Source organism: Trichosurus vulpecula, chromosome 1, assembly GCF_011100635.1.
Source record: "Trichosurus vulpecula isolate mTriVul1 chromosome 1, mTriVul1.pri, whole genome shotgun sequence".
NCBI classification, from domain to species: domain Eukaryota; kingdom Metazoa; phylum Chordata; class Mammalia; order Diprotodontia; family Phalangeridae; genus Trichosurus; species Trichosurus vulpecula.
Window position 1 is genome coordinate 65,641,379 of NC_050573.1, and position 21,104 is coordinate 65,662,482.

The following is a 21,104-nucleotide window of genomic DNA, read 5'->3' on the forward strand; positions in this document are numbered from 1 at the left end:
CCCATAGATATTCCAGCGATCAGGAAAGAGAGAGAATAAGGCTGGAAGTTGAACTGAGAATCCTCTGCATAGAGATCATTGAACCTGGACCCAGGACAGAACCTTGGCACGGAGAATGAGAAACCACCTGTGATCTCTTCCAGCTCTGAGTTCCTAAAGTGAGAGGTGGAGCAGACAATGGATGCTCATTTATATAACACTTTAAGGTTTGCAAAACACCTTGCGAGTGTCAGCTCATTTTGTCCTCCAGTGCTGTTGTGATCATTCCCACTTAACAGATGAATAAACAAAGACAGGCAGAGGTTAAGTGGCTTGTCCAAGGTGGGGGTCACACTGCTAGCGAGGGTCTGAGGCTGGATTTGAACTCGGGTCTTATTGACTTCAGGTCCAGGGCTCTATCCACTGCACAACCTAGCTGCCCCAAATAAATGTGAGTAATATTTGCTTAAAGTTGTTGAATGGAAGTAGGGAGGTGGGGGTGGATGACAATGTCCTTGGTATGTGCAGGTGGGGTGTCGGTGATTTATGGGGCAGGTGCGGGAGGGGACGTAACTGAGGCTCTAACTAGCCAGGTGAAGCCAGGAGCGTGGAGGGTAAGAACATGACGAAATGGGGAGTGGCCTTGAGTTTTCTGACGGGTGCGGGGGCGCACTCTGGGAGGATGTGGGGGCCATGATGGGGTGGGGCCTGTGAGGCGAAGGGGAGGGTTATGAGACCCCTTCCCACTCCCCCTTCCCCTTTCCCACTGGCGAAGATGCGGGCGGGGCCTTCGAAGAGGTTGGGATGATGGGGACGGGGCTTGTGAGAGGCAGAAGTTCTCTTTTAGAGTTTCCGGACAACTGGTTTCCCTTTTTCTTCTCCTCCTCTTCCCTCCGAAGACGGGAGCCCGCTCTAAGAACCCGGATGAGCCTAATATCCAGAAGGCGGAAGACTTAGAATTCAGGGGCCTTTTCCCTCTACTTGACTGGGAGGCGCCAGTCACGTGAAGATAAGGCTCGGCCAAAACGAAGTGACCTCTGTTACCGCAGGGCAGACGAAGGAGAGGGGGAGGGGTGGGGGAGCCACCAATCCCTGGAGGCAGGGGGCGTGGCTCGGGCCTCGGAACGCGGAGACGTGCTCACGAGGATGGGCGGGGCTTACCCCGACTTTGCGAAGCCCCGCCCACATAGGTGGGCCAGGGAGGCGATGGGGCGTGGTGGGGCCGGGGCCTAGGCTGGCCCGCAGCCGGGCGGGGGCGGGGCCGCGTGCTGTTCCCCGGGGCTGGTGTCCGCGCGTTCGCCTGGGACATGGAGGCAGGCTGGGCCTCGGTCTCCTGCTGCGTCCTCTGGGCCTGCGGGGTCCTGGGGGCCGTCCTGCTCGGAGTCGCACATCGCCTGGGCCTCTTCTACCAGCTCCTGCACCAGGTGCCCGGGGCCCGGGAGGGAGGCGGCGTTGCCCCTGGGCCGGCCTCGGGGCCAGCTCGAGCTTAGCTAAGACTCGGGCTCTGCGCCCAGGAGCTGCAGGGCACTTGGGGTGTGTGGGCGAGAGTGTAACATACATCCGTCGCCAGCACCCTACCGTGCAAGCTCAGAAGGGGGCAGAATGCTGTGTGCGTCCGGAGGGACAAGGTCGCTGTTGCAGGGCATGGGGACCAGGGCGGCTCCCTGGTGGAGGGGGCATCCAGAGCCCTTACCCCAGCTTCCCTCCTCCTCCCTTCCCTCATTTCTCCCCCTTCCTCATATCTTTCTGTTCTTGCCTTATCTCTACCCTCCCCCCATCTTCTTGCTCAGGCCCTTCCTTGAACTTCACAGTTGTACTTTGCCTGCCTGGGATGGGAGTAGGGGTGGGGACGGGCCTTGGAGAAGAAGGACTCCTGGTGCCAGAGATAGTGCCAGGCCTCTGCATCGGAGGCTCTGCTAATCTCAGGATGTTGTATCTAACCACATAAGCTTTGCCTTCTGTTCACTACCAGCTCCATTGACTTCTCCATATCCTGTCAGCGCTAAGGATCCCAAAACACTTTATGGAGCTCACTGTCCTCTTGAACCTTTTCTAGTGGGGAAGGGTGGGAATGAGAACAGAAGCTGAAGTCTAGCAGAACTGGGCATGGAAGATCGGAGTCTTCCTCAGCTGATGCCCCTGTATTAAACTGGCCCTCCCCCACGACTCTGAGGGAGTTGACCATGATGTGAGATGCTTCAGGGTATAGTCATGAAGTGGGGCCACCTAGTCCTCTAGGCTTCTCCTCTGCCTGGGATCTGATGCCTTCCAGCTGAGCAGGGGTCCAGGACATACTATAGCATAGTACTATAGGATAGGTTAGGGAGATTCTGTGCCATGCTATGGAATCCTCTGCAGTTCCCCTTTGGGACAAAGGCAGCTGAGGGGACAAGACTGACCCCTTTTACTCAGTTGTCTATGGATCCTTGTAAAATAATTGTAACCTTTAGTGTTTGGTTCTTGCCCCAAGCTCTCCAGTGTTTCAAGTCAGTGAGCACAACCACCAAGTCAGGGTACTAGATGAATTATTCCCACCCTGCTGCCCTTCTCTCTTGCCCTACTTAGATTCTTCTTGCTCCCTTACTCCTTACCTCTCTTGTTCTAGGTCGACACATCCAGTTCACGGCATGGTGGGGAGCATGTGGCAGCAGTGCTGAGGGCCCATGGTGTGCGATTCATATTTACGTTGGTGGGTGGACACATTTCTCCACTGCTTGTGGCGGCTGAGAAGGTGGGCATCCGGGTGATAGATACACGTCAGGAGGCCACAGCAGTCTTTGCTGCTGATGCTGTGGCCCGTCTCTCAGGTAGGGCCTTGATTCTTATGTCTCTTCCCTAAGGAAGAGAGAGTGAAGGAGGATGGGTATTACTATGGATACAGAGGAGGACCTGGGGAGGTGTGGGTGTCCTTTCTAGTAGGTCCTTGCAGTTGTTCCCATGGTGGGTATTGAGGGGTGATTGGAGATGAATCTGCAGTGCTTATGCACATTAGAACCTCCGAATACTTGTTGAATAAGTGAATGTTGACTTTGCTGATCAAGAGTATTTGTCTGTGGCAGGGACTGTGGGTGTTGCTGCAGTGACAGCTGGGCCTGGCCTTACCAACACAGTGACTGCTGTGAAGAATGCCCAGATGGCCCAGTCACCTGTGCTGCTTTTGGGAGGGGCAGCCAGTACATTGCTGCAGGTGAGGTGGGGGCCGGCCTTCAAGCATGGGTACTACTGTGAAAATCAAAGTCTAGTTCGTTCTAGGCTAGGTGGGGAGAGCTGCTGGTGACAGGAGGGGAGGGTGTTTAGTGAGACCTATAGTGGCAATCTTTCCTTGTGTCAGGGCCGGGGGCCACTTCAGGGCATCGACCAGATGTCTCTGTTTCGGCCACTCTGCAAGTTCTGTGCCTCTGTGCGCCGGGTCCGTGACATCATCCCCACTCTCCGGGCTGCATTTGCAGCTGCCCAGTCTGGTACCCCAGGTAGGCAGGGGATGGGGTTGGCAGTGGGGGGGGCAATGAAAGAGGGATTATGGGAGCAGCTTGGTGGTGCAGTGATAGAGTACCGGCCCTGAAGTCAGGACGACCTGAGTTCAAATCTGGCCTCAGAAACTTGACACTTAATAGCTGTGTGACCTTGGGCAAGTCACTTAACCCCAATTGCCTTGCCTTCTCCCCCTCAAAAAATAAAAAGAGGGATTATCCTGAGGGGTGGGGTGTATCTGAGGGGGAGAATGGGGTCTTAGGGAGGCAGGAGCAGATGAGGTAGCCTCCTGTGCCCCCTTTCCCAGGCCCTGTATTTGTGGAGTTGCCCATCGATGTGCTCTACCCTTACTTCTTGGTGCAGAAGGAAGTGATGCCCTCCAAAGCCTCCAAGAGCCTCATGGGAAAGCTTGTCTCCTGGTGAGCGCCCTGCCCCCCTCTCCCTCCTCATCTTACTTCCTCCTTCAAGCACCTTGTCTTTTTCCCCAGGCTTCCCATTCAGCATATGAGTGGGCATTTATGAAGCCAGCTTTCCCAGGCCCATAGGAGAGAGAAGAGGAGACTTGGAGACTTGGTGCTTGTCCTCACTGAGCTAGCTCATTGTTTCATTGGGGCTCTAGGACTCACATTGATGAAACAATTGGAGAGCTAATTTATGTGTTTCAGGGCATATGTGCTGTAGGTGTTCAGAGACATCAAAATAGTCTTGAGCAGTTAGGAAAAGCTTTGTCGAGGAGGTAGCGTTTGAGTTCGGCAGATCGATTTAACAAACATTTAGTAGGCATCTCCTGTGAGGAAGGTGGTTGGATGTGCTGAGATAAAAGTACAAACTGGATCTTCCCTTAAGGACCTTTCGTTCTGTTACTGAGTTGGCTGTGCTGTGTGCCTAGACTGGTGGAGATGAGGAGGGAGGGGCTATGCAGACCTGGAGAACAGCCTGCACAAGGGGGGTGGGGGTTGTATCTTTTGCATTAGAGAATGAGGGTCTGTGGAGGGGAGATAAGGTTAGACCTTAAAGGTAGCACCTATGGATGAGATTTGAAAGCCAGATAGGACAGTGGTTCACTTGGATAAAGCATGCAGTGGGGAGCCATTGTGAGTTCTTGAGCCCTGTACAGAGTGCATTGGAAAGGAGAGAGAGGCAGGAGTCCTTAACTTTTTGTTCTTTTAGAGGCAGCTAGGTGGCGCCATAGTGTGCAGCGCTCGGGCAAGAGTCAGGAACCTGGCTTCAAATATGCCTTCAGATACTTTCTAGATCTGTGATCCTGGGCAAGTCACTTTAATAATGGCTGTTTACATCTGTAAATAGCACCTACCTTCTAGGGTATTTTGAGGCTAAAATGAGACATTTGCAAAGTGCTTTGCAAACCTTAGATACATAAATCTTATCTAAACATTTATTCCTTTATTTATTCAACTATTTACTTACTATTTATTTATTTGTGTTATGGGACCCTTTGGCATTCTGGTGAAGCCTATGGATCCTTTTATAAATGTATAAAATAAAGTACATAGAATTCTAAAGGAAACTTAATTATATTAAAATCTATTTGTAATAACACACACACACACACACAAACACACACACACAAACACCCCCCCCAACCAAATAATTTCACAGACCCATGTTGAGAACACCTGGAGAGAAATTAGGTAGGAGGCCCTTGCAGTAATTCAGATATGAGGTAGTAAAGATCTGGACTAGGGTGGTGGCATCAGGAATAAAAAAAGAGAAATGTATGAGAGGCAAGAAAGAAGGGTTGCTAAAACTTGGGGTTAGATTGGACCCAGGAGACAGAAGGTTGAGGAAGAGGAAGATCCAAGGTGCCTCTTGAAATTCCTAGCCTGGTGATATGGTTGACTCAAGTGGAAAAAGGAGTTGGTTTGGGGGTGAAGAGGTTTGCTCTAGATGTAATTGAGTTTAAGATGATGCTTGGCTTTCTCAATGAAAAGACCAGTGCTGAATAGAAAATTTGACTTTCAAACACAAGAATCAAGAGAAGTATGAACAGGTAAACAAGAAAGAGAAATCATAAGGAACTTACTAAAGTTGAACTGCTTTATTTACATTCCTACATGGAAAGATGATACGTGTAATTCATGAGACCTTTCTCAGTATTAGGGTAGTTGAAGGGAACATAGATAATGTATATAGACAGAGGGTATAGGATGAGTTGGATATGAAGGGATGATATCTAAAAAAATAAAATAAAATTAAGGGGTGAGAGAGGAATATATTGAGAGAGGGAGAAAGGGAGAGATAGAATGGGGTAAATTATCTCACATAAAAGTGGCAAGAAAAAGCAGTTCTGTTGGAAGGGAAGAGGGGGCAGGTGAGGGGGAATGAGTGAATCTTGCTCCCATCGGAATTGACTTGAGGGGGGAATAACATACACACTCAATTGGGTATCTTACCCCACAGGAAAGTGGGGGAAAGGGATAAAAAAGGGGGGATGATAGAAGGGAGGGCAGATAGGGGGAGGAGGCAGTCAAAAGCAAACACTTTTGAAAAGGGACAGGGTCAAGGGAGAAAATGAATAAAGGGGGACAGGATAGGATGGAGGGAAATATAGTTAGTCTTCCACAACTTGAGTATTGTGGAAGCATTTAACATAATGATACATGTGTGGCCTGTGTTGAATTGCTTGCCTTCTTAGGGATGGTGGGGTGGGAAGGGAAGAGGGGAGAGAATTTGGAACTCAAAGTTTTAAAAGCAGATGCTCAAAAAAAAGTTGTTTTTGCATGCAACTGAGAAATGACATATATAGGGAATGGGGCATAGAAATCTATCCTGCCCTACAAGAAAGTAAGGGGAAAGGGGATGGGGGGGTGGAGTGGGGTGACAGAAGGAAGGACTGACTGGGGAAAGGGGCAGTCAGAATATATGCCATCTTGGAGTGGGGGGAGGGTAGAAATGGGGAAAAAATTTGTAACTCAAAATCTTGTGGAAATCAATGTCGAAAACTAAAATATTAAATAATAAAATAATTGTTGGGAAAAATAAAAGATGATGCCTGGGTATCCACCTGGAGATGTTTCAGAAGCAGTTAGAATATGAGAGAATGTCTTGGACTTAGGCAGTGCATAACACATATTTGTTGAATTGCATTGGTATAACCAAGTAAGAGGCTGTGCTGGGCCTCTTTGTAGATAGGAAAGCTATAGAATGTTAGAGCTAGAAAGACTCATGGGGAGGGGGCATTTCATCTAACCTCATCAATAGGTTGAGGCTCATTTTCCCTGAGAGGTTGTGATTTTTCAAAGGTCACAGAGAATCAGGACTAGCACCCAAAGTCACTTGTTTCTCAGTCTAGTGGGAATGGTTGAAATTATGTCAGTGAATGATTTCTTTGAAAGAGTGAAGATAGAAAGGGAGGGCCCAGAAAAGATGCTTGGTTATTGTTGACCTTGAAGAAGAAAAAGAACTATTGAAGGAGGCAAGATTAGAGGGAAATAGAAGACCTAAGAGTGCCAGGTGAGGGCTGAGGGGGTGGACAGAAGTGTAAAATGATGCCAAGAAGGCATGGAAAATGAAGGTGAGAAAAGACAATGGGAGATGGGGAGAAGAGTAGTATGATGGGAAGAGGATCATCCTCACAGAGCTGGAAGGGATTTGAGAAACCACCTAATCTAACCCCTAATTTATAATTGAGGATGCTAGGGCCTAGGGCCTTGAAATGAAGTATCTCAATTCACATGCATTGGTAAGCATCAGAGTGTGTATTTTAACCCAGCCCTGGACTTAGGGATTAAAATCCTGGCTTCAAGACCCGGTTCTGATATTTACTAGCTCTGTGACCCTGGGTAAATCATGTTACCTTGCTGAGCTTCTGTAAAATGAAGGGGTTGGCTAAATGATCCCTAAGACCCTTACAAGTTCTCATATTTCCTTATTCTGTATTAATTTGCCTTTTCCTGTGGCTTTTGCCCTTTCCTATCCCTTGTGCTTCCTAATCCTCTGCCCTCTTTTTTTTTTTTTCCCCTCCTTGGCTCTTGTTTCTCCAGTTTAACCCATTCTTATTTTCCCTGCCTTGTCCACCAGGTACCTGCAGAACCACTTGGCTAATCTGTTTGCAGGGGCCTGGGAGCCACAGCCCGAGGGCCCCCTGCCTGTGGACATTCCCCAGGCTTCTTCCCAGCAGGTGGGCTGACCATGATTTCCTGGGCCTGTATTATTCTCCCTGAAGTTCCTTGGGCATCAGTGTGTGTGTGTGTTTTCTATCAGTAAGCTGAAGAACCTTCGCTCTACCCTTTCCTGGGTACCCCTTGACAGGTTCAGCGCTGTGTGGAAATTGTGAGCCGAGCCAAGAAGCCCCTCTTGTTGCTGGGAAGCCAGGCCTTGCTCCCCCCAACCCCAGCTGAGAGCCTCCGGTGAGGAGACTTTCTATATTCCTCCTGGTCAGAACCTCTGCTGAAGAGATCTTCCTTCTCCTGATCACTGTTCACCCCCTTCCCCTCTGCCCTACTCTCCCTGGCTTCTGGTGAGGAGACCTCGCTTTTCTGCCTCCTGTGAGGAATCCCCTGCCTCTAATTCAGAGAAGATCTGTCTGCCCTCTCCCTCTAGGGCCTTAGAGGGGAAGAATCTACCCTAGCTGCCCATGCATGGCTCCCTTTTCTTCACCTCCCCTCATCCTGACATAAGGCAGACTTGGGCTTCCTCTGGCAGGGGTGGGGGTGGAGGTGTTGAGGGGATTGAGGCTGGCAGGAGGAACTGACATTGATGGAATTGGTGACCAGGAGGAGCGACTCCAGGCTCCTGTGATTTTTCTTTTCTCATTAGAACTGCAGTGGAATCTCTGGGTATCCCTTGCTTCCTGGGAGGGATGGCAAGGGGACTTTTGGGCCGGGACAGCCCCCTTCACATCAGGCAAAACCGCCGTGATGCACTGAAGGAGGCTGATGTTGTCATCTTAGCAGGTACGTGGGCTAACCTGTGGAGGCAAGAGCGAAAGGGGTGGTTGTCAACAGTTCATTTTTGCAGGCCTCCTTGGGTGTAGGACCTTGATTGGCATTCCCTATCACTTTTCCTGATGGTTTCTTTGGGTCTTTGTCCTTCCCATACCTTCCTCCTTGAGAGGAATTTAGTCATGCCTCTACACTGCCGTTCTTTTTCTCAAATTCATCTTTAAAAGGTGAACTTTGTTCACCTTTCCACAGAATTGAAGATGGAGTTTAGGTACGTGGTTACTAGGTGGGTGCTGTGTTGGAAGCCCATTGTAGGTGCTATGTGTTTAGCTAAGATGGGATGGACATGCCTTCCCCATTCTCTTTGACTAGACAAAATACATGTTTGGATTGGATTTATTAAAACAATTAAGTTTTGAAACAAGCATAACTGGTTAAGGAGATAATTATTTTAGAGACAGTTTCTTAAAGAAAAAAGAAAATGCCATCTATATAATAATAGCTCTCATTTCTTTAGTCCTTTAAGGTTTGCAAAAACTGTGTATACTTTCTCATGCAATCCTCACACCAGCCCTGCTAGGGAGGTATCACAGATGTTACTGTCACCGTTTCACCTGTGTTGCTTATGACTGTAGGTTGTGGAATAGTTACTGACCAGAATTAGTCAAGAGAATTTTCTCACTAAGAAGCTCCCTATGCTGATAAAATCACAGGTCTGGATCAAAAGAAAAATTATCCTCATTTTACAGGCTGAGGAGACTGAGGCTCAAAAAGGCCAACCAGTACTATGGCGTAGCGGGTAGAGTGCTGGACTTGGGTTCAACTATGGGTTGGGTAACTGGGTTAACTTGGGTAACTATGTCACTATGAGCAAGCAACTTAACATCTCTGTGCCTCAGTTTCTTTAGCTATAAAACAGGATAATAACACCTGTAGATATTCTGCTTCCCATGCCTTGGGTTTTGGAATCAGTCATGGAGAATAACAACTTATATATTTCTATCAACAGATCAAGTATTTACTGTGTGCCAGGAAATAGAGATACAAGTGAAGAAAACAGTCTCTGCTCCCAAAGAGCTTACATTCTAACAGAGCCTTAATCCTTCCATTCATCTGTTCATCTAACAGATGTTTACTGGGGACTATGACTTCAGCCGGTGCTGACTGGCTGCTTGTTCTAGGGAGAAGGCAGCAGTGCCCACAGCCTGCCAGGGGAAGCCACTTTGGGTGCTGGGGCTGGTGGAGAAGCCCTACCAGGTGACTCAGTGCTGGTGATGGCACAGATGAGTAAGACAGGGTCTGCAGCTTGATGTCCAGTCAGTTGCTTTTGAAACAAACCTTTGTTGTGAATTAAATGAAGTTTCACTGGTTTCATTGTCCTCCCATGACCATTGACCACTCTTTACCACCCTTAAACACCCTGCTATGTTTAAGTTTGTGACACCCTCCCCAAACTCCCAGGTGCTGTGTGTGACTTCCGTCTATCCTATGGCCGTGTCTTAAACCACAGGAGCAAAATTATTGCTGTCAATCGTGACCGAAAACAGTTGCTGCTCAACTCTGACCTCTTCTGGAAGCCTCAGGAGGCCGTGCAAGGTGAGCAGGGTAACACTTAGGATCTCATAGGATTCATTGATTTGTTTTTGGACCATAGAGTTTAGATCTAGGTGGGATCTTAGAGATGATCTAGTCCAATGCCCTCATTTTACAGAGGAAGAAACTGAGAACCAGAGAGGAAAATTACTTTCTCAAGGTCACAAGATAGTAAACAGCAGACCTGGGATTTATACGTAAGTTCTCATTTTTTAAATTCCAGTGCTTTATGCACTATATCACACTGGATCTCTAACAATCTTTTAATATGAATAATGGAGTAGAGGCCATCTGGCAGAGTAACTGTGGTGCGGGGCTTAGAATCAGAAAGACCTGAGTTCAAATCTCATTCCTCCCGTTACCTGCATGACCCCAAACCAGGGGTGGGGAACCTGTGGCCTTGAAACCACATGTGGCCCTCTAGGTCCTCAAGTGCAGCCCTTTGACCGAATCCAAACTTCACAGAACAGATCTTCTTAATAAAAGGATTTGTTCTGTAAAACTTGGGCTCAGAGTCAGAAGACCATACCCAGAAGGCCAAATGTGGCCTCGAGGCTATAGGTTCCCCATAACTGCTGCCCCAAACAAATCACTTAATCTCTAGGTCTCAGGCCACTCTTGAGGATTGAGCTACTGGGTCTTAGATGGATTGCTGCTTGCTTTCTCTGCATTGTTTGAGGCACTCCCATGCCTGTGCTGATGAGCAACAATATTGGCAGGAGATGACTTAAGTATGCTTCCACATTTATGGAACACTTTGTATCCATTGTTTCATTTGATCTTGTCCACACCTCCATGAAGTAGGTGGGACAGGGCATCCTTATTTTACAGATGGAGAAATGGAAGCTCATAGAGGGTGATAAATAATAAAAGCAGGGTTGGGACTTGAACCGAGGTCTAGGGATTTTTCTTTTAGGACATGTTCTTTACCCTCTTTAATCTGGCCTTGCCCTGGTTACCCTGGCCTTTTTGTCCCGTGTCTGATTACTCCCCTATGATGTTCCTGGTCTCTGTTCTCACCAGGGGTGATAGTAGGAAGGGGATAGAAAGGGGAGAGGGAATAAACATTTATATAGCACTTAACTGTGTGCCAGGCACTGTACTGAGTGCTTTTCTCATTTTTCTCATTGGATCCTCAGAACAATTCTGCAAGGTAGGTGCTGTTATTATCTCCAGTTTAAGGTTGAAGAAACTAAGGCAGATAGGTTAAGTGACTTGCTGAGGGAAACACAGCTAGTAGGTATCTGAAGCCAAATTTGAACTCAGGTCTTCCTGACTCCTGACTAGGAGCAGCTAGGTGGTGCAGTGGATAGAGTGTTGGCCCTGGAGTCAGGAAGACTCATCTTCCTGGGTTCAAATCTGGCCTCGACACTTTACTAGCTGTGTGACCCTGGGCAAATCACTTCACCCTGTTTGCCTCAGTGTCCTCATCTACAAAATGAGCTGGAGAAGGAAATGGCAAACCACTTCAGTATCTTTGCCAAGAAAACCCCACATGGGGTCATGAAGAGTCAGACATGACTGAAAATGACAGAACAGCTTTCTGACTCTAGGCCTAGCCTTCTGTCCGCTGTGCCACTTTGCTGCCTCAAAAGGCCTTCTCTGTCTGCCCTTCCTTTTGAGCCTTTTTCTTGCGTATTAGGTTTTTCCTGCCCATTGGGGTGGAGAAGGCCATCTCAGCATGTAACCCCAACCCCATCAATATTTTCCTCCCAGGGGATGTAGGTTCCTTTCTGCTAAGACTAGTGGAAGGGCTTCGGGGCCAGACCTGGAACCAGGACTGGATTGAGCAGCTTCGAGAGGCTGACCAGAAGAAGGAACAGACCAATCGGTGGGTGTTGCAGGTTTTTCACTGTGCTCAGGAGCCTGGAGTAGTAGGGGGAATGGGGTGGGGCACAGTTCTGTGTATGGTGAAGGGAATGGGGAGGGTTCTGCGAAGACCAAGGAAACTTCCTTTAGTCCCTGAAGATGGATAGACTAGAGTGGTAGGAGAAGTATTTCTTTCAGGGTGCTAATAGGCTGCCTATTCTAGAGAAAAGGCATCAGTGCCCACAACCCACCACCTGAACCCACTTTGGGTGTTGGAGCTGGTTGAGAAGACCCTGCCAGATAATGCAGTGCTGGTGGCTGATGGTGGAGATTTCGTGGGCAGTGCTGCTTACCTGGTCCGGCCCCGAGGTCCTTTGTGCTGGCTTGATCCTGGTGAGTAAGGACCAGGAACAACTGTGCCCTTTCCTCACCCTTCTTTTTGGGAGAGGGCCCTAGATCTAGAGAATCTTGGGGGCACTTGAGTATTTGGACATGTTATCTTCTTTCCTCTTTTTCCTCTACCTGTTTCTTTATAGGAGCCTTTGGGACTTTGGGAGTAGGAGGAGGATTTGCACTTGGCGCCAAGCTGTGCCGGCCAAATGCAGAAGTGAGTTATGGACTAAGGGGGGGGGTGGTGCCAGCCCGTGGGTTACTGCTTTCTTATGTTGTTTACTCCCCCTTTCCTTAGGTCTGGATCCTCTTTGGAGATGGTGCCCTTGGCTACAGCGTCATTGAGTTTGATACCTTTGTGAGACACAAGGTATGTGGGCACAATAGGGTATTCTTACTGTTCGCTGATAGCAAGTCTTGGACCTGTGAGAGAACTGCTCATCTATGGGGAGGAAGAAATATTGGGAGAGATTTCTGCCCATCCCTTACCCCAATTGTCTTTTTCCCTTCTTCCTTGGGGGGCTCCACCCCTTTCCTCTCTACCTTCCATTTTCTTAGCATGGGGTAAGGGGTAGGTTTTGGGGTTAGGATTCCTTTCCTTATGTTTCTTTTCTTTCAGATTCCTGTTATCGCTGTGGTGGGGAATGATGCATGTTGGACCCAGATCTCTAGGGAGCAGGTGCCCATTCTTGGCAGTAATGTGGCCTGTGGTCTGTTTTACACTGGTGAGGAAACTTTGGGGGAGGATGGGAGCATGGTCTGTGCTGCAGTGGAGGGGTAGCCAGAGTGGGTTGTTTCCTCTTCCTCCACCTGCTACTTTTTTAAGTCCTAGAGGTAGATAAGCCACCTGCAGCTTTATCCCAAGATCTGGCTTTGTGCTAAAGCTATATTCTGATTGTCTTCTCATGTTGTTTCTACAGATTATCATGTGGTGGCAGAGGGGCTGGGGTGTCAGGGCTTCTTGCTGTCAAAGGAGAATGAAGAGAAGGCTGCAGAGGTGCTGCATACTGCCCAGCTGCAGTGTCGTGAGGGCCGGCCTGTCCTTGTTAATGTTCTTATTGGAAGGTCGGACTTCCGGGATGGTTCCATCTCTGTGTAGGGGGACCTATTAATCCTATCATCTTGTGCCCTGACCTCCTTCTACAACCTGTTAGACAGAGTGGCCATCTTGCCCTTCCCCTTTCCTCAGAGAATACTGTTTCAGACAGTATCAAGAGTGGGAAGGGAACAGGACACCTGAGAATGAGACCCATTCTTAGAGGTGTGCCCTGGCTGATGAGCTCAGTCTCCTTCACTTGGCTGGGCTGAAGCATCCTTGGATGTGATAATGCCCTCTTCTCCCATGAACCTTGGTTCAATAAACATCTCACGTAGGCCTTTGGGGGCCCAAGGACTCAGCCCTGGCACCTGTGCATAATGATTTATTGTTCACACAGTGAGGATGGGGTTGAGGGAGGGTAGTCGGTGATGGTGGGAAGAACCCTAACTTTCCCACCAATGGCTCCTCACAGGTGAAAGGGATTTGGAGTGGGGTGGGGTTCTGCAGTGGTGCCTACTTGTGGCCTCAGAAAGTATATATCCACTGCTTCTTCCTCATCCTTGTTTTCCCTGACCTAGAGCCCCAGGCATTTATATAAATGTATTTATACAACATTCTCTCTTATTCTCAACACACACATATACGCATACACACAAACACACACATTCTCACAGCTGGAGGCAATAAATAAGAGCCTGTTCGTACCAAAGTATACCAGCCTGGCTCTTGGGAGGAAGGGTAGGGAAGAATGGGCAGAGAGCCATCCTTCAGAGAAGGATGGAGGGGTAAGTGCTTAGTTTGGTGGGCCTGAGAGGGTTAGGACCTGTACTCTGCTACCCCTACTTGCTCTTCTGAGGCAGTGATTGACTTTCCCTATCTCTTTGGGAGTCGGGGGGACATATACTCTTGGAGGTAGGGCAATACTTGATACCAGTTGCCCTATCCAGATAGCCCTGACCTGGGGTCAGCTCATGGACTCCCAAAATGACACTGCTGATTTCAGTGCTTAGGGGAATAGGGAGTGGCAGAGAGCTGTGTCCAAAGCTAATACTGATTTGGCTGGCAGCAGCAAGGGAGGGTGTGTTGGGGGTACCCCCCCTCAGGGAGGTGGGTGATCACAGCAAGATAATAAATCATAAGATTTTAGAGCTGGAAGAGACCATAGAGATCATCTAGTCCAACAAATGAGGAGACTGAGGCCCAGAGAGCTGAAGTGACCTGCCCCAGTTGACTTGGCAGCAAGTAGCTGAGCAGATTTGAGCACAAGTCGTTCTGACTTGGATTCTTGGCTCTTTCTACTCCACTCCGCTCTGCCACTTTCACCTGGAAAAGTGGCTGCAGTAGATTGACTCCTACTGAGGGAACCAACCTAGCCTCAGGAAAAGTGGTCCCTGGTTTTTGGGGATAAAGTCCATGGCAAGAGTTCTACTTATCTCCGTTAAGGACATCTCCTTAGTAACAAGGAGATGGTCCTTGGCAACGGAAGGCTGGTCCCTAACAACAAGGAAATAGATGGTCCCTAGCAACGGGAGGCAAGTTCCCTGCCAGGGCTTAGAGGCACACGTTGATCTGCTTGGACAGCTCCCTCTCCAGGTCTAGGATCAGGGTGTCAAAGTCCTTGAGGTTTAGGCGGGTGTTGAAAGGAGCCTCGGGATCATCATCCATGAGGGCAAAGTCACCCACGAAGTCACCGGCCCCCTCTTGCCCTCTGCCTTCATCCTCGTCGTCCTCCTCGCTGCTCCCCGCTACCTGGTCGTAGTCTGGGCCGGACAGGAAGTCCCGCCCATAAGATAGGAAGTCCCGCCCGCAGATGCTCCAGTCGCCAGCGTAGCGGTTGCTAGGGGGACTCTCGGGCCCACCTCGGTCTCGGGGCCGTGTCACCACTTCGGGCTCCCCCAGCGGCAGTTCCAGCAGGGGCTGCCGCTTCGGGCGGAGGTAGGGGATGCTGTCTGGAGGATCCGGGGGGCGGCGGGGGTCTGGGGGAAGAGGGGAAGGGAATGACCTAGAGTTGGCTCGGATCCGATGTCCTACCCCGAGTCGGCTCAGGGGGCGAGCTACTAGCCGGCCTCGGATTGCCTGGTTGACGGGTGAGGTCTCTGAGTTTGGGCTTCTGATTGGCTGGATGGCAGGCGTGGCTTTTGTGTGGCTCAGGCCCATCTTTGGCGAGGTAGAGGCGTAGCCTCGAAGGTAATTTAGCCTCTGATTGGCCGTAATACAGGCATGGTTACGGGCGATTGGCCTTTCGGATGGCTGATTGATGGATAAGGCCTCTGGGGGATTGGGCTTCCACTTGGGATGGGCGGGACCTGCGGGAGGCGGAGCTTACCTGGCCAGGCCTGCAGCAGATAGTGCAACACCTCGATGTGACGTTTGAAGTCCACCGCGCTGGCGAGGCTGGAGCCCGAGCCTGGGGCTGGGCAGCCGCCTCGGAGCCGAGTGGGCGCTTGGCGTGGGGGCAGCAGCACAGGCCCGAAGCAGACAGCTAGGTTCTGGGGGGTCATGCGGTTGTGGGCGTGGAAGGAGGAGACCAGGCGCAGGTGATCCAGGAGCAGAGTCAGCGTGGCCTGCAGGAGTGGGGGTGGGGGGTGGGGTTGGGGCGCAGCTTAAATGAACAGGCGGGAGGGGGGGGCGTGGTCGGGCTCCGAGCAGGGCAGCGGGGAGGGACTCGCCCCAACCGCCCCTTCCCCCCCCCCATCACCTTCCCCCATACCCTTGCTTCCAATCCCTGACTTCTGTCTTCTTCCCTCTCCTTCCTTCCTTGCCATTCTCCCCTCCCGGTATCTTGCCCTCTGAACTACCCGCTCTGTCCGCCTTTCTCCCGTTCCTATCTCCTATCCTCTTCCCTACCCACCTTATCCCCTCATCCTCCCTGTCCCCATTTCCTTATCATCCCTGTTTTTGACTCTAGCTCTAGTCCATACTGTCGTTCCCCACACTTCTTTCTTTGTCTCTCTTCCCCCAGTGTTCTTCCACTAGCTTTCCCTTTGACTCCATCCACACAATGCCTAGCTCCCTTTATTTCCCTCTCCGCATCCCCAACTTCCTTCCTGTTCCCTATGTCTTGGGCAGGATATCAGAAATGTGTACTATTGTCCACTGGAGTCTTTGGGTTATCACTGTAACATATGTCAACACAAAATAAATGATCACAGGCCATGGCCTTTATATGTGCATTTGTGAAAAGAAATGTTATAAAGGGTCTATACTGTAGCCCAAGTGGGTGACTGCCTTCCTAGTTTAGCCCGGTTCACTTCCTGTTCTCCTTTCCGTCACCTTTTGTTTCCACTACCCTTGACCAATGTTCTTTTCCCCTTTCTTTCTTCCCATACTTCTATCTCTCCCCAGTCCACTTACCCTCTCAACTTCAGGCAGACATTGGAGCAGTTCTCTGGTACCTTGTGGGTTGACCCTTCCTCCACTGGGTGGCCCCTGCCTCATGGCCTCCAGGACCACTTGGTAGAGTGGTGGGGTGATGAGGGGTGTGGGTAGCTCTCTTAGATAGTCCTTGAGGATCCCTACAGAGGTGAGCCCCAGCTCAGATTAGGGCTTCCTTGTCTCTTTTTCTTCTGATTGTGCCCTATTCGTACTCCTGGCCCCCGAGTTGGAAAAGAGGTAGGATGTGGGGGAAGGGAAAGAGGGGGTAGAAAAGTGAGATTCCCCAGAGAAACCCTAGTCACAGAGAAAAGGGGAGGTGGGGCTAGAAGAATGGTTCAATGCTTTATGGGGGAGAAGGCAGAAGTCATGTTAGGGGGAACTTTGATTTGGCAGTGGTATTTAGAGGAGCCAAAGAGGGATTGATGGGGCAGAAGGAGACGTGGGTTGAGGGGGAAATTCTGACCTGTGATAACATTGATGTCTGGGTACAACTCCTCTGAGAGACTGACTGCTGCACTGTCTCGCTCAAAGGCGTCCCGAAGTTCCTTCTTTACAGCGGCTGATCCACACAGACGGTATAGCCCCACCACCTGGGAGGGGAAGAGGAACCTTTGATATAGCTACCTGGAACCTAGACCATCGAGTGGACAGCCCATATGAACACAGACTCCAAGAGGGGTAGGGTGAGGGGTGAGAAAATGGGGATCTGGTATAGAAAAGAGAGTGTGGCCAGGCCAGGGTTGCAGGGCCTCACCCGGAGCCCCCTTCTCTCGATCTGCCCAATGCACTTCTGGATGATGAGGGGCACATGACCTGGAGCTTGTTCCCGCTCTACAAGCAATGGCAGAGGTAACCCAAAGACTCGGGGTTCCTGGCTTCCTGGGGCTTCCTGCTGCTCCCAGAGTGTCAGCTTTGCATATAGCAGGCCTTGGGGTTCTAGCCTCACTGCTAGCTGCTGGGCCCGGCACCCTGGGAGTAAGATATAACAGTATGATATAAAGATATAAAGACTTGTTACCAGCTCCACATAGCCTGCTCCCCATATTCAGATCCTTGTATCCTTTGCCCATTCTCTGGCCACCCGTTCTTCCCATAGCTTCATTTCCCATTCCGTACTGGTCTGAGTACTTGTTCCTCACCAGGGAGCCCCCAGGCTTGACTCCCTGATTCTGCTCTCAAGACCTTACTTGATCCATTCCCAGGTTTGCTCCCTGATCCATCCCCAAACCCCCATGCACCTCGGAAAAGAGAGGGCAGCAGCACAGTGCCATGAGCACAGGGCCTGTGACGCTGAATACAGGGGTCCCAGACCAGGATTAGGGCCCGGAGGAGATTGGCAGCCTCCAGCTCTAGATGGAAGGTGTGGTCAAGCCTCAGGAAATCAGTACCACTCCCTCGAAGTGGTCCTGTTCTGGCTCTTGGGGCACCATCCACTTGTAGCAGGCAGCAGAGGTTTGGTGAGGTGGGTCCTGGTGGCAGGCGTAGGCCCCCCAGCCCATATAGGTGCAGACTGAGGCGCCCCCACAGGGCAGAGGGTGAGGCACGGGGTGGTGGGGCTGCTTCATATGGCCGGAAGGCATCAGGAGATGGGTGAGGAGGCCGTTCAGGGGAGTCACCGTCGCTGAGGTAGCCAGCCTGGCCCCCCTGAGCTCCCTCAGTACACCTCTGTGCTCCCACACTGCTGTCCAGGTGGTATCGGCTTATTACTGAGCCTGCTGGGGCTGCCCGGTCTCGTTCGCCCTCACGGTCCCTCCCGCTTCTGGGTCCTCGGAGGCTCAGTCGACGCCTTAGTTCAGGCAGTTTTTTCATCTTCATTGAGAGGCGCCTTGCGGGGCCTGGAGATTTGGTTCGTGATGGTTTAGCAGGGGGATTGCTGGGGACAACCTCTGGGGCTGGTCCTGTGTAGAGGCAGAGGAGAAGTTAGATGCTGGAGAACAGAGGCTAGACTTAGGGACCTAGGGACAGAGAATGAATGGGGGTGGGGCAGGGACTGGCATGGGGAAGACTAGGGGAAGGGATCTGAGAACAGAGAGCAGGGGTCAGGAGGGTGGGTGTGAGAATGAGCACTGTGGACAGACTGGGAGTTAGGGGGTTGGAGGGAAGGCTGGAGAGCAGGACTGGGGTTAGAGATAGAAAGGAGAGTAAGGGATATAGACTAGGGAGAAGAGAAGGTCATGGGGGCTGGAGGCAGCTGAGTGGGGGGACTTAGGAAAGAGATTAGGTTATGATTGTTTTGTTACCCCCAGGGGTTGCACTCTCCTGGTTGGCTTGAGTGGCCTGGGGTGTGGTCCCCGCAGATGCCTGGCTTCCTGGCTCCTCTTCAGGGATAGGATTGTACCATATCTCTCCAACCAATTCAGTGGACCCTCCAGGTCCTAACGTTGTTTCCTCAGGAGCCTTGCTGCCTCCCAGCACCCAGCGACGGCTGCTGGACTCCAGGCTTTGCAGGTAGGCTCCTCGGGCCGGGTTTCTTGACACTTCGGGGCTAGGAGGTTCCTCTTCCCCAGGCCCTGCCACCTCTGTCTTGGGAACTTCGGGTGCTGGCTCAGGGACACTGGGTTCTGGGATCGGGGCTGGTCGGCCTATGGGGGCAGGAGGGAGGTGAGACTGTCGCCTTCCAGACTTCCCAGAGTCCTTAAATTCCCCCTCTCCTCTTTCTCTCATGCCCACTTAGGGCTCTAAGTAAAGCCGGACATCGGCAGAGATGTCCCCTCCCTGCCATCTCCACTTCCTCCTTTAGCATTCCCCCAGGGTTCTGTTCCCCACACCCCATCGCCCCAAGTAATGGGTCCCCTCCTCACTGTTCTCACCACCCCTTAGCTCCCTGTCCTTGGTCTGCCCAAGGAGCAGCAGCCACTCTAGAGCTCCCCTGGGATAGTCAGCCATTCCAACTGTATAACGGTTTGGAGTCCTACCCCATCCTATCCCACCTCCTGCTCCCCCTCCATCCTTTCCTTGCTCCCAGATCACCACCCCCATTCCATTCCCTGAGGCACCACCTCCTCCTTCCCCCAGCCTCCACCTTGGGGTTCCCCCAAGAGGGGCATTTGGGAGGGCTGTGTATGGATGAGATGTCAGTGGTAGGAGCTCTGGCCCTGGGGACTCCTCTTGGACCTCACCTCTATCTTTCACATCCGACTTTTTCCGAGGAAGTTTCTCCCGGCCCCGAAGGCGGGAGAAGGTTTTTCTGAGTAGCGGCTCGGCCATGCTGGGGGCTGGGGTTGGGGGCTGGGCCAGGGTCCTGCCAGGCCAGGCAGAGCCCCTTCCCCCTGGCCGCCCCCTCCCCTCTTCTCCTTGCCTGCCCACCCCGCTTGATTTCTCCCTCCCTCCCTCCCTCCGGCAGGAAACAAATTCCAGGAATGCTTTGGCCCAAACTTTTTTTTTCTTCCCTTGGCCAGAGCAGGTGCTGCTGGGAGATGTAGTTCTTGCCTGGGGGAGGGGACAGATAGGATGGGAAGCTGGGGAGAGTGGATGGAGAGAGACTTTAGGGAGCTGGGGTTGTAAGGCAGGGGAACCACAGAAGATGGGGATTGGTGGGAGGTGTGGGACAATGGCTGGAGCATTTTTGTCTTGGCAAAAGATTGTATTTTGGTTGGGTGTGGATCAGGCTGCTGGACCTTGTATGGAGGGTCCTGGATCTCCAGGGAGCTAAAGTATGTTGAATGGAGGGATCTGGAGGAATTGGCGGTGTGGCATGGAGTGTGGTAGTTGATGGGGAGGAGGGAAAAAGACAAGGTCTCCCCAAGAAGAAACTAGAGAAGAGGTGTTGGGGGAGAGCCTTAGTTGAGCAGAAGCTCTGGCCATTGTGTTGAGAGCAGAGTGAAAGTGATCAGGTCTGTCCATCCCAGCTTCAGGGCAGGAGGTCTCAATAGGGGTTGGGACTCCTGGTCCCATCTAGGTAAGAGTAGGGGTGCGCTGAAAAGTGTTTAGCGGCCAGCTCCTAAAAAAATATACACAGGACACACTTTTAAGTTTAATCAGCATTATTAACCTTTTCTCCTTCACTTTCTTAAGTCTAGACAATCAATGAAATAATAAATCAAGCCCTTAGTTGTAGCACTTGCCAATTTCTGAGGTGTAAAAATGCTCACGCTGAAAATTTAACTCTGGCTTTCTAGAGCACTTTTGAGCTGACTTCTCTGCACAGCCCTGGCAGGCCACACAGGAATTGGAGATAAAGTGAGGAAATTGGATTGCAAGTAGTGTGGTGGAAGGTTGGGGATAGGGAATAAAGAGGCAGATAAAGGGAGATCTGCAGATCAAGGCCTGCTTTTGCCTCTAACTCATTGTGTGACCTTTGCATCATAGATGTAGGACTGAAAAGAACCTCAAAGACTATCTAATCCAACTCCCTCCACATTTTACAGATGTAGAAACTGAGGCCAGAGTCACATCTGTAATAGGCGATAGATAGAACCAGAATCTGAGCTGGTTCTCTTGACTCCACTTCCTGCCCTCCTGTGTTTCCAAGGTGGTCCTTGACTCCTAGGCTGCCTGACTCTTGGGCTGGCTCCCAATCCAGTACTCTGTGCTGCCTTGGCTAA

General features: G+C 50.9%; 2 protein-coding genes across 2 annotated transcripts; one reads left to right on the forward strand and one right to left on the reverse strand.

The window, feature by feature from the left end:
- Window positions 1-1,143: 1,143 nt before the first annotated feature.
- Window positions 1,144-13,544, forward strand: ILVBL (ilvB acetolactate synthase like). Its single transcript, XM_036767381.1, has 15 exons — window positions 1,144-1,403; window positions 2,585-2,786; window positions 3,039-3,166; window positions 3,311-3,449; window positions 3,758-3,869; window positions 7,492-7,591; window positions 7,723-7,820; window positions 8,230-8,366; window positions 9,816-9,950; window positions 11,664-11,778; window positions 11,980-12,149; window positions 12,293-12,363; window positions 12,445-12,516; window positions 12,766-12,871; window positions 13,067-13,544. Exons 1-15 carry the CDS (start codon window positions 1,287-1,289, stop codon window positions 13,243-13,245), a joined length of 1,881 nt encoding a protein of 626 aa, XP_036623276.1. The 5' UTR covers window positions 1,144-1,286; the 3' UTR covers window positions 13,246-13,544.
- Window positions 13,545-13,592: 48 nt separating this feature from the next.
- SYDE1 (synapse defective Rho GTPase homolog 1) lies at window positions 13,593-19,840 on the reverse strand. Its single transcript, XM_036767372.1, has 8 exons — window positions 19,680-19,840; window positions 18,801-19,142; window positions 17,799-18,458; window positions 17,315-17,529; window positions 17,024-17,150; window positions 16,540-16,700; window positions 15,512-15,749; window positions 13,593-15,161 (listed from the first exon to the last, which is right to left on the reverse strand). The coding sequence occupies exons 1-8, from the start codon at window positions 19,765-19,767 to the stop codon at window positions 14,737-14,739; spliced, it is 2,256 nt and encodes a 751-aa protein (XP_036623267.1). The 5' UTR covers window positions 19,768-19,840; the 3' UTR covers window positions 13,593-14,736.
- Window positions 19,841-21,104: the final 1,264 nt, after the last annotated feature.